Consider the following 13,201-nt stretch of genomic DNA (forward strand, 5'->3'; position numbering starts at 1 on the left):
GAACCTCCCTCGAAGCAGGCCTTTTTTTCATCTCTATCAATACATGAATTCTCATTTTCTGTATCCATTTCTCATGCATCATCTTATTATATTCATCCATTACTATTAATCTGTTATGACCTGTTGACCATGTCATTAGTATTCCACTTCCAATTAAGACGATCGAAGCTTCACGCCCAAGCTTCTGACTCGGTCGACCACGGGTCACTATCCAATTCCCATTAATTGACCTAATAAATATACACGATTCAAAACTTTTCCTTCTAATCTTCAAAGTTCCAAACAATCCTTCCAGCAAATCTCTAGCTTCAGTCTAACATACTCGATGGATGTGGTCAGTCTCAATTCTCTTTAGCTTCAGCTCTTTGATTATCCCCGTCTAACATACGTTCCATATGATTAATTTGCGTTGTTCTTGTTTTTGTTTTTCTTCGTTTGTTCTCTTTTTGTTTCTGTTGGAAGCAGAAATATCAGGGCGGGAAGAATGAGTGGGAGAAGAAGGCCAATGGCAAAGTCACCGCCGTTTTCAAGATGGACTTCCACTGCGAGGGCTGCGCCAAGAAAGTCGAGAAAGCTGCTCGCAGTCTCGAGGGTGTTCATGGAAATCACTTCTTTAAGCAACAAATTTTAATGCTGATTTCAAACAATGAATCGATTCCCATTAATTCGGCATCATTTTTTTCTTTTCCAATTCTTGTCATAAGCTTGTTGCTGAGAGCTTTGTTGTTGATGATCCATGAATATAGGTTTTGAAGAAGTGAAGGTAGATTGTGCGGCAAACAAATTGACGGTAACGGGGAAAGAGAACCCAACGGTGATGAAGGAGATGCTGGAGAAGAAGACGAAGAAGATAGTGGAGCTCGTCTCTCAGCAGCCGAGGGAAGACGACCGTGGGGATGAGAAGCCGGAGGAGAAGTCGGAGACGGAAGAAGAATATGAGAAGCCCAAAGAGGTACACACTCTAACCTTCTCTTTACAACCGTCCTCTCGATCGTAAACATATATGCACGATGTGGCGTTGCGATCTATGACTTCGCAGATCGCAAACAACGCGCACTTTTAGCCCTCGTGGTCGATGGATTAATTCGATACCAGCAAGGGGAGTTTTGAGTTTAAATTTATTATTCAATCTGTATTGCAAACTAATTTATGAGTGATTTTTTATGAATCCAGAGTACGGTAGTTCTGAAGATCAGACTGCACTGTGACGGTTGCGTCAATGAACTAATGAAGATCGTGGGGAAGTTCAACGGCAAGACATCACCTTATTACCCCCCTCATTTTTCATTTTAGTCCTCCTAAATTATCCAATATTTGTGATCAAATTGTTTTGTTTGGTTAGAATGAACCAATTTGGATGGGTGCGGGTGCAGGAGTTGAGAAGGTGGATGTAGCTGCCGGCAAGGATCTGGTGACGGTGAAGGGCACCATGGACGTGAAGGAGCTGGCTGCCTACCTCAAAGAGAAGCTGAAGAGGAGCGTCGAGATCGTTGCGCCCAAGAATCACGACGGTGGAGACGAGAGAGCAAATATATCCGATGGCGGTAAGAAAGAGAAAGATGATGATCATTTATGCTTGATGGAAGCTATGGCATTACTGTGGATGCAGAAGATGGGATTGTACTAGCTACTGTTACAAGTTTTATATTAGTGTATGGATGTTTGAGAAACTAGGTTTTATGGAGTTTATGAACCTTTGTTTGTGTTTGAAAAGATCGAAGTTTTGAGAGAAGTTTTATTAAATATGTTTTAGAGTGACTGCGTATGAATAGATATGCTTTGATTTTGAATACGAATAATTCTATTTACCGTCCCACGCACCCTATGTCATATGTTTTAAATTTTTTTTTTATAATAAGTACGTGTATGTAAATAATGAGTAGAATTATTTAATTAATTCAATAAAAATAAAATAAATAAAATTTAAAATATGATGTGAATTGTGAAATGCTTAATAGCATGAACATTAAGGGTGAATTTGAATAGACAGTAGTACTAATAAGATGAGATTAGATATTTTGTTAAAAGTTAAATAAAATATTATTATAATATTATTTTTATTTAAAATTTAAAAAAATAATAATAATAAAATAAAATAAAATAAAATAAAATGAGATATTTAATGTATACAAACCCACCTAAAAGATCTTGTTCAAACAACTCCTTCCACAAATTCCAAATGGCCATTGGCTCTACCATCTAGGGAACTGTGCCAAGTTGGGTTTTTTTTTTTTTTTCTACTTCAAGGTTTTTAATCGGAGAATTCGAAAAGTGATTGAAGGAGAAGTTTTTTTTATTTTTTTTTGGTCAAAAAACAAGTAGAAATACGGTATTCGTTGTAAGTTTGGAAGTGAAGACATTTTAGTATTGGCATTGGAAGAGTCCGGCGGACTATTTGCCACGTATGGGTGGATTTGGAGATCTTGGAATAATATAAGAGCATCATCGTTAATTTGGTTAAATTTATCTATTAAATTTAGTCAATATCATACTTTTTTATATTTATATATTTCATTTAAATTCAACCCCCACATTGGATTATCCATTTACTTTCTATATAATAATAAAATATTATTAATTTAATAATTTTTTTATTTAATTTATTTTTATCACATTTTATATCTCTACCAATTAAATATTAATAATAATTATATTCTAATTAAATTAATATTAAAAAATTATATTTTCAAAAGTCATTTAATACTAATAAAAAAAATATTTGATTAAACTCATTTAAAATTTTATCTAAATTTTATAATTACAAATCAAATAGTATTTTTGCTTGGAGTGAGAAACTAATATTTTAATGTTTGTTTGGAGTGAGAAATTAGTATTTTAATATTTGGTGAATCAATTGTGGTTCTCCATATTTGGCCAACCACTGTAGCAAAAGTCTAAATTATTTTAGATTTGCCCAATTCGATGTGTGATATTTTTTACATTAATTATGTAAATTTTAGCCAACTTCCTCATTTGGCCAACCAATGAGGATGCTCTAGAGTTGTCGCTGGCGATGAGAGGTTTGTTGAGAATGGATTATTTGGATTTGTTGTATTTTAGATTGTGATGTTTAAAAAAAAAAAGTTATTTTATATTTTATTTTGATGATTGGATTTGAATTTTATGATTATATGTAACTTCCAAGTGTTCGGTTGTAACCATGATATTCTTCTAAAGTGTAGGCTATCAATAAAATTGGGATACATTCCCCTTCCTAAAAAAAGTCTAAGCTAAAATTAAAATTTATCTAAAATTACATATTTTGTTTAAAATCAAAACTATTCAATATATAACCCCACATTATATTATCGATATATTAGACAAAATATTAATATAATATTATATTTTTAATAATAATATTTTTTCATATTCTGTAACTACACTAATTATATATTAATTAATAATTAGAGATAGCAATATTAATAACCATCAGGGTCATATGAGCCTTAAAAGTCTATAAGTGTTCCAATGGGTTTTCTGACCCGTTATACGCTTCCATTTGAGGGATTTTGAACTTTAGAGGTATATGTACTGCCATAATCTCAGCGCTATATGGCAGTTCCGTGCTGGTGAGAAGTTGATCTACCGTAGAGGGTTGGCCTATCTGCTTAGCTACTTCTATCTGGATCTGCATGTTGACCTTACGTCTTTCTTCATCTACAGTGGTCGCGTTGGGAGGGGGATGGACCTCATAGTGATGACTCTGTTGATCTGCCTCTAGTCCTACAACGCCCCTTCTCAAGACAACATTTTCTTGCCGAAGGGTCTCCAACTCCTCCATGAGTTTTCGTATTGCTTCACTTTGTTCATTGAGTCTTCCTTCCATTACTTCAGACTGTGTTGTTTCATGTTGCGAATTCTGAGAGCGTGTTGTAGCCAGCATACGAAAGACACGTTAGTTATGGGACAACGGGTATCCCATATACGGCGTCACTGTTAACATCGTGTTTCGCGAGTCTGAGCAACTCTACGCTGGCAATGCTCAAGTGGTCACCTACACAGTAATAAGGGGGGACCTCGGGGTCCGTTGTTCCTCCGATACTTAAGTTAGCTATGGTATAGAAGATGAAGATGAGTAATATTAAAGATGGGAGTGTAAGATAACCTACTTGTTTGCTGCAGGTAGTGTTTATTTATACTTGCCGACCTGGTCTCCATGGTAATGGAGTGTTGTATAGTAGGAGATAATATGTTCGTGTTGTTTACTCGCCGAGCTATCTTTGTGCCGTCAGCTCGTTGAGCTCTGAAGTGCTCAGGTTCTTTGTGTGTAGCCCAGGCTTTGGGTCGCATTGAATGTAGCACACCTTCTGTTCTAGGCCGTATTGAATGCGACGTGTTTTCTGCCCTGAGTTCCTCCTATCTCATTAATATCTAGTGTGAACCGCCTTATATTTTCCCAACTCGCATTGAATGTGATATTCTTTCTTCCTTAAGCTTCTCATGTATCCTCTGACTTGGCTCCTGACATAAGGATGGTCCGACCTGGGTCTTATACCCAGGTTTTGACGTAAGACTTTTTAATCTGTTTGACCCAGCCCAAACCTTATATCTGTGCTTTAAACTATGCCTTGTTTTTAGCCCGTCCCAAGGGATTTACTCCCTTCACACTCAATTTCTGTCTATGTTGTAGATTGTATTGCATTTGACTATTTGATGTATGCCTTCCTAGTACTTAAACTTATGGGCCATTTTTATTATCAATATGGCTTTGCTCTGAAATGTTTTTAGAAACCCTATAAACGTAGCACAAGGTATAATGCATACCAAACCTGAGTTAATAATCTTTTTAAGGTTGCTTTAGGAATAAGCTAGCAAATGATTTTATCAATTTATAAGCTATTTGATACAGAAATGTGCTTTCAATTAAGGATCTGAATACAGAGAAAGGCTTCTTGCGATAGATTTCCCCGATTACTATTAATATTTCCCGAGAGTACCACAACTAATGGAAGGGTCCTTATCTCATTCCAACTTGGTGCATTCATCCCAGGATACCCAATCCAACCCGTACGTGGTTGTCCACTATCCTCACATGGTACACTTTGACCAATCATATGCATGGCATGGGCACTTATCTTATGTGGAATTTTTTTTTTGGCTTATCAAATATATTTGCCTTACTAGAACTTGTAAATGTTTTGAACTGTTTGATTTGCTATTATATTTTCTTTAATAATTTTTGTTCTTATTAGTTCTTTTACCTTAACTGAACAAACTTATTTGTGGCGATTTATCACTCGTAAATTTATTAGAAGGATATTTTCACACACTAATTTGTTGTGCTTATAAGTGCTTTCACATGATTTGAATTGAAAATACATTATGATCTGAGTATTTGTTCTTTGCCCAACAATTGGGAAGTGGTTGATTTGGGCTAAATATCAAACCTATGATCGTAAATGAACTTAAATCTGAAATTATTTGGCTAGGCAACGAGAAATCATGAAATGTTTTTCTGTCATATTGGCATACGACTAAACAAAAGCCTCATGCCCAAATCATTCTTTCACCCTGCTCCACCAGATATATCCTCTAAATCATTGACAATTTATAAGTTGTTCACTGCTAGCTGTGACATTAATGTTGGCCTCTTCTCTGTACATTGAATAGTAACTTGTTTGCTTTTATATTTTAATGGGTTTCATAATATTTCTAATCGAATTTTAAAGCTTCACGTATAATTAGTGAAATAGTTGTTCAGAATAATCCGTTCAAGTTGATCGCTTCTTATTTTGTAGTTTTTTTTTTTATATTTCTTTTTTCATATTTTTTTAATATATTTAAATATTTTGCAAAAAAAATATCTCAATATACTTAAAATCACTTATTTAATCACTAAAAAAAATAAAATAAAAATTATCAAGCGGTCAAATTGAGCGGTACAACTTAAGAGGTAAAGTAGTTTTTTCTTTAGTGAAACTCAACAATTGTAGTGTTTGGTACTCATGTCAATATCATACTATTTGCAGGAATATCGGCCTTCAAGTTATATGGTGGAATCGGTGAGTCCTTGCACCCAAACGCCTCCCAAGCAAATCCTTTCTTGTACATTATAAGTTTAGGATTCTTTATAAAAGTTTCCCTTTGCTTACTTTTTTTTTTTTTTCACTTATTAAGAAGCAATTGCATTGATAAAGATAGACATAACCCAAGTAAATCTGAGGTATACATATGAATATACTAAATTAATTAAGAACTAGTAAGAAATTGTTATAAGGAAATCGTGGAAACTAATACCATACATTTTAACTCTAAAATAATGGTCTACCTTCCAAAAGAAACTTCTAGAAGTTTCCCTTTGCTTACTTGGTCAAAGTATGTTTTCTTTCTTTATTTCTCCACCATAATTGGTCTCATGAAGAAAACTGTTTTGTTGTATGCGCTCTCAAAATTGTGGCTGATAATACATACTCAAGTGATAAGAATTTCATTGAAAGGTGCATTATATTCCAAACACGTCTTTTATAAAAATATTAATCAGTATTGCTTAGGTGTGAGAAAAGGTTCCTACTTGCCTAGTTGCCTCGTATGGTCTATTTGGGGGGCAAATGAATGATATAAGCTTTTCAGGACCAAAAATAAACGATAGCTTCTACAGACTTTAATTAACTTAATTTTCATGATTATGTTGTTGCATCATAATGACCTTTTTGGGTGTGAGTTGGGAAGTTCAAGTAATTTATGTATTCTGTTTTTGTGTATTTTTTTTTTAATTTTGTGAAAAACCTTTTCCAGCGAGTAAAATTTGCAGGAAATATTTTTTTCCTCCTTTAAACTTATTGCGCCGATAAAAACTCGCTGCAAAAGCTCTATTTCGGTGAAAATTACCCACTGGTAATACTTAATGGCGACAATAATTCAAAATCATTGGAGAAATGTTAGGTCATTTGCGGCGATTTATTGAGTATTTGCGATGAAAGTTTTCGTTGCTATTGAATTTTCTCAATAATTTAGTGGTAAACAGATCACACCATTTTCGGCGAGTTTTATTCTTATTGCAATGACTATATGTCACCGGGAAAATAATTTTTCTTGACGAATTTTGCCTACCACTGGTTCAACTTATAATTAAATAAACAATTGTGATGAGCGTTTGGCACAATAAAAATAAAAAAATTGGTATGGGCAATTCTTTGACTTTTTATGGTGAAGTGTAAATTGAATAATGAAAAATGCTACTCTTTCCCTTGGTAACTCCGGCTGATTTTATTTTTATTTTTATTTAGTGATTAAATAAGTATTTTTTAATAAAGTTATAATTTTTTTATATAAAAAATATTTAAAAGTGTTAAAAAAATACATGTTAAAAAAATAAAAACAAATAAATAAACTAGCAGGAGCCGCTGGAATAATTGGATTTTGTTATGCTGTATGCAACCAGGCCCCAGGGCAAGTCTCTCACTTTTTATGGCATAGTGCATCTTGGACGATGGAATAAGATTTTATATACTGTAACTTGGGCAATTATTGCATTCTTTTTTCTTTCACATTCATTCAGTTTCTAACTTTCCTTCATAAATAAGTAAAGAGTCAAGAGTCAACTGCTAAATCGGCCACAGACAGACATCTCGGAGGACATGACCCCATAAAACCCAAAACATGACCGACCGCCAGCAGTTAATCCAAGGGTAAGACAGTAATTTGAACCATCAAATAAACTGTACTATTCCCAGGTCGGTAGAGGCTTTTACTATTGGATGATTGCTTTTAAGAATTAGATTCGCCAGGCCAGGCTCATGGTTAATAACTTAATTAGTATTGGTATTGGGTTCATTAAGGAGTTGTTTGGATTCAAGATTAGTTGAGATAGGTTAAGATAGTTTATGAATAATAAAATAAAAGTTGAATTACTTATTATATTTTGTATAGAAATTTAAGAAAGTTATTTTGAAATTTAAAAAAGTTAAATTATTTATTATATTTTGTGTGAGAATTTGTAATGATAAGATGAGATGAGTTAAGGTAAGTTGAGATGGATTACGAATACAAACGAGGAAGTCTAGTCAAATATAAAATATAATGAATTTTATAAAAAAAAATTATATTAGATTAGTTAAAGAGATAAATGTAAAATTTTGAATTACAATAAATAGATAAGTTTTTTTAAATTTAAAGGATTATTATTTACTCATCGAATTTATTTTTTATTCACTTTTAATTTTTAATAATTTTTTTTATTTAAATTTAATATTTAATCGTCTTGTAATAATAATGTAAGAATTAAATTAAATTATTAATTAATATATAATTATTATAATTATAAAATATGAAAAATAAAATAAAATATTATTATTAAAAAATAATATTATATTATTATTTTGATAAATTTAATAATTAATGGAAGGGGAAGATATGGATCAAGACTGACTAGATATATTAAAAGGTATACTTTTCATCAAAATTATCTATCTGTGTATATTCAACACAATATTCCACATCTGCTGACCATGATGTCATTCTTCCATCTAAGACGGTCAAAGCTTCACGCCCACGTCTCTGACTCGGTCGACCGGTCGCTAATCCAATTCCCATTATAAATTAACCTAATAATATACACGATTCAAAACTTTGCCTTCTAATCTTCAAAGTTCCAAACAATCCTTCCAGCAAATCTCTAAGCCGATGGATATGGTCAGTCTCAAGTCTCTCTAGCTTCAGCTCTTCGATTATCCCCGTCTAACATACGTTCCGTATGATTAACTTGCGTTGTTCTTTGTTTTTGTTTTTCTTCCTTTTTTCTCTTTTTGTTTCTGTGGGAAGCAGAAATATCAGGGCGGGAAGAATGAGTGGGAAAAGAAGGCCAATGGCAAAGTCACCGCCGTTTTCGAGATGGACTGCCAGAGCTGCGCTAAGAAAGTCAAGGAAGCCGCTTTCAGTCTCAAGGGTATTCATGGAAATCACTTCTTTAAGCAACAAATTTTAATGCTGATTTGAAATAATGAATCGATTCCCATTAATTCGGCATCAGTTTTTGTTCCTGAGAGCTTTGTTGTTGATAATCCATGAATATAGGTTTTGAAGATGTGAAGCTAGATTGTGCGGCAAACAGATTGACGGTAACGGGGAAAGAGGACCCAACGGTGATGAAGGAGATGCTGGAGAAGAAGGCGAAGAAGATAGTGCAGCTCGTCTCTTCGCAGCCGAGGGAAGACGACCGTGGGGATGAGAAGCCGGAGGAGAAGTCGGAGACGGAAGAAGAATATGAGAAGCCCAAAGAGGTACACACTCTAACCTGGTCTTTACGACCGTCCTCTCGATCGTAAACATGCATATATGCACGATGCGGCGTTGCCATCTATGACTTCGCAGATCGCACACAGCGCGAACTTTTAGCCATCGTGATCGATCAGGAGGTTATCTAGAAAGATGAATTAATTCGGTACCAGCAAGGGGAGTTTTGAGTTCAAATTTATTATTCAATCTGTATTGCGAACTAATTTATGAGTGATTTTTTATGAATCCAGATCAGTACGGTAGTTCTGAAGATCAGACTGCACTGTAACGGTTGCGTCAATGAACTAAAGAAGATCGTCGGGAAGTTCAAAGGCAAGATATCACCTAACCCCCCTCATTTTGCATTTTAGTCCTCCTTAATTACCCAATCTTTGTAATCAAATTGTTTCGTTTGGTTAGAATGATCTAATTTGGATGGGTGCGGGTGCAGGAGTTGAGAAGGTGGATGTAGCCGCCGGCAAGGATCTGGTGACGGTGAAGGGCACCATGGACGTGAAGGAGCTGGCTGCCTACCTCAAAGAGAAGCTGAAGAGGAGCGTCGAGATCGTTGCGCCCAAGAATCACGCAGGCGGAAATGAGAGAGCATATATATCCGATGGTGATAAGAAAGACAAAGATGACGGTCGTTTTTGCGTGACGGAAGTTGTGGCATTACTAGAGTTGATGCAGAAGAAGGGGTTGCTGTACTACTACTAGCTGTTACAAGTTTTATATTAATGTATGGATGTTTGGGATACGAGGTTTTATGGAGTTTATTCACCTTTGTTTGTGTTTGAAAAGATCAAAGTTTTGAGAGATGTTTTATTAAATATGTTTTGAGTGACTGTGTATGAATACATATGTTTTGATTTAAATACGAATAATTCTATTTACCGTCTCACGCACCCTTTGTCATATGTTTTTTATTTTTTATTTTTTTATAATAAGTACGTGTGTATAAATAATGAGTAGAATTACTTCATTAATTTAATAAGAATAAAATAAATAAAATTTAAAATATGATGTGAATTGTAAAATGCTTAATAGCATGAACCTTAAAGCTGTATGAGATTATGTTCAAGCAACTCCTTCCACAGCCGCCATTGACTCTCTAACATCTCGGGATGTGTGCTTTTTTCTTTCTACTCCAGATTTTTTAATTGGAGAATTCGGAAAAGAGAATGTTATATAACGTCTCCATCTTTCTTACATCATATTTTTTAAAAATTTTAAAATTTTAATTTTTTTAAATTTTTTTTAAGTTTATTTTTTTTAAATTAATTCAATTCTTCTATTTATTATTCATATATTAAATTTTTAATAAAAAAATAAAAATTAAAAAAATTATATAATATATAAAAATTATATAAATAATAAGAAATTATGTAAATATTTTTTTCAAAAAATGATTGAAGGAGAATTTTCTGTTTTCAAAAAACGAATACGCTATTCGTTGTAAGTTTAAAAAAAGTTTTGGCATTGGCAGAGTCCGGCTGATTATTTGCCACGTATGGGTGCCAATGGGATTTCGAGATATTGGGATCCATAAAATAATGAAGTTGCCGCTGGCGTTGAGAGGTTCGTTGAGAATGGATTATTTGGGTTTGTCGTATTTAGATTGTGATTTTTTTTGGTTTTTTAAAAAAAGAGTTCGTTTGGTTTTTAATTACTCTCAATTTATTTTAATTTATTATTATAATTTTTTTAAATTTTAAAATAAAATATAATAAATAATTTAACTTTTTAAATTTTAAAATAATAATAATATTAAAAAATAATATTTTGATAATATTTTATCATTTCAACTCAACTCAGTTTAACATCCAAATGCAGTTTTATTATATATTTTATTTTGATGATTGGATTTGGTTTTTATGATTATATGTAATTTCAAATGTCCGGTTATATCACTACAAGAAATAGGGTCTTTTCTGGCGCTTAAATTCGTTTCAAATAACCCCAAAAATCGCTGCAAATACTTATTTGCAGCGATTTATGTTGCGCCAGACTTTCGTCGCAATTATAGAGCCTTTTAAAAGATTAGCCAGCGAAATACAAAATTCGTCGCCAAAAATTTTTATTTACAGCGATTTTTTTCGCTGCAAATATTATTAATTTCGCCGCAAATAACGTTGGGATTTCAGGCTCGTTTCGCTGCTAAAAAGTATTTGCAGCATTTTCTATCGTCGTGAATACACAAAATCTCGCCGAAAATATCTTGATATTATTTGCAGCGTGTTCAAAATCGTCGTGAATAATATTTTTGCAGCGGTTAAAATCGTCGCAAATAAGTCTGTCTTTTTTGCAGCGAGTAAGTGTCACTGTAAAATATTATTTGCGGCGAAATAAAGTCGCCGCAAATATATTTACATGACGAAAAAATTATTTCCGGCGAAATATACTCGCCGGAAATGATTTCTGGTAATTAAAAAAAAGTGCACAAAACAGAATGAATAAAAAATATAATGCACTATATTGCATTATCCTGATAAAAATCACATGTATTTAAGTTCATTTCAGCCAATATATAGATATTTTTACTCAAAAAATAAGTAATGAAATGTGAAAATCTCACTCAATTAGATGTGGGAAACAACAAGAACTACTCCTATGAAATACTACCATAAGTTCGTGCTTGGTCCTGAACTTTAGTCACTATTGTGGAAGTGGGAGCGGAATCAGCAAAAGGAAAAAGAGTCAATCGAAAAATGAAAAATGAACAAAAATGATAAAAAGATGTTTTAAAAAGAGGCACATGACAAGAAAAACTCAGACTAAACAAGGATTGGTAAAACTATTGTCATCATTCACAAAACTCAAGCACAGCTATTACCTAGTAGGCTTTGTTTTGAAGTAAACCCATATGACCTAAATATAAAAGAACCGCATCATGAAAGACGAACATAAACAGGATAACAAAGTATTCTTTAGTGTATGTGTTGTGGGCTCCATGTTTGAACATACGGATGCAGGTGACTCTCCAATCAGATAGAAATTCATCTAACTGGCACCAAATGATAGGTTATAGATAGAGACACAGGGTTTTATGACTTTTGTTTCCTACCAATTATATCTTCAAATAGGCTTACATCCCTGTTGGGTTTGCTCCTTTGGAGTCCCACACCGGTGGGTGAAAAGTAAGGAGCAGGCCTCAAGGCCTATAAATAAGAGGACCTAGCCTCTTAGTTAAGTACACAAAATCATAAGCTTATTTAGTAACTTGTGACTCTAGTAAAATTCCTCTATTAGTCTTTTCTTGTAAAAAGAAAAGAGGTGAGAGTTAAAGTTTTGCTAGTGGGGAAGCTTTGTGGGTGTCATTTGGAGTGAGGAGAAAAATTGTGTGATTGTAATAATTTTTCACATAGTGTATTTTCTTCTCTGGGTCTAGTGGTTTTTTCTCCTATTTTGGGAGTTTCCACGTAAATTCTTGTGTTGTTATTATTTCTCTGTTTTTCTTCATATTTCACCAAAGGGTGGATCCTAAGGGGTGAATTTAGGAGGTCCAAATTCCTAACAAGTGGTATCAGAGCCACTAGGTTCTTTTTTTGGTGGGTGGAGCTTTGGTGTGGTAGTGTGGATACGTACAGTCTAAGAAGGTTCTGTCTAGGAGATTGGTATTTAAGTGGTCCAGTGTGACCCTCCAATCTTTCCTGGGAACCTTGAAGTTCTGTCTAGAAAAGAATAATCTTTTCTAGGAACTTACTTAGTGAGTACCATTCATTTCTACGGTAAAATTCATCGAGGCAATGTCAGGAAGTAAGGTTTCAAATTCTATCAGATATGAGGTAGAGAAATTTGATGGGAGAATCAATTTTGGCTTGTGGCAAGTTCAAGTCAAGGATGTTTTGATTCAATCAGGATTATACAAGGCATTGAAGGGCAGACTAACCCCTGAAGTCAGCAGTGATACTAGCGTGACTGATGAAACAAAGAGCAGATCTGTAATGAGCGATGAAGATTGGGAAGATCTGGATTTGAGAGCAGCAAG

The 13,201-nt window shown here is 33.8% G+C and overlaps 2 protein-coding genes across 2 annotated transcripts; both read left to right on the forward strand.

Annotated features, from left to right (window-relative positions):
- Nucleotides 1–277: 277 nt before the first annotated feature.
- LOC108995875 (heavy metal-associated isoprenylated plant protein 3-like) lies at nt 278–1,777 on the forward strand. Its single transcript, XM_035688030.1, has 6 exons — nt 278–334; nt 466–592; nt 747–952; nt 1,040–1,042; nt 1,174–1,252; nt 1,374–1,777. The coding sequence occupies exons 1-6, from the start codon at nt 326–328 to the stop codon at nt 1,625–1,627; spliced, it is 678 nt and encodes a 225-aa protein (XP_035543923.1). The 5' UTR covers nt 278–325; the 3' UTR covers nt 1,628–1,777.
- Nucleotides 1,778–8,447: 6,670 nt separating this feature from the next.
- On the forward strand, nt 8,448–10,114 carry LOC108990893 (heavy metal-associated isoprenylated plant protein 3-like). The gene is made up of 5 exons (XM_018965007.2): nt 8,448–8,631; nt 8,764–8,884; nt 9,013–9,218; nt 9,465–9,546; nt 9,665–10,114. Exons 1-5 carry the CDS (start codon nt 8,623–8,625, stop codon nt 9,928–9,930), a joined length of 684 nt encoding a protein of 227 aa, XP_018820552.2. The 5' UTR covers nt 8,448–8,622; the 3' UTR covers nt 9,931–10,114.
- The last annotated feature ends 3,087 nt before the right edge of the window (nt 10,115–13,201 follow it).

Source organism: Juglans regia, chromosome 3, assembly GCF_001411555.2.
Source record: "Juglans regia cultivar Chandler chromosome 3, Walnut 2.0, whole genome shotgun sequence".
NCBI lineage: Eukaryota > Viridiplantae > Streptophyta > Magnoliopsida > Fagales > Juglandaceae > Juglans > Juglans regia.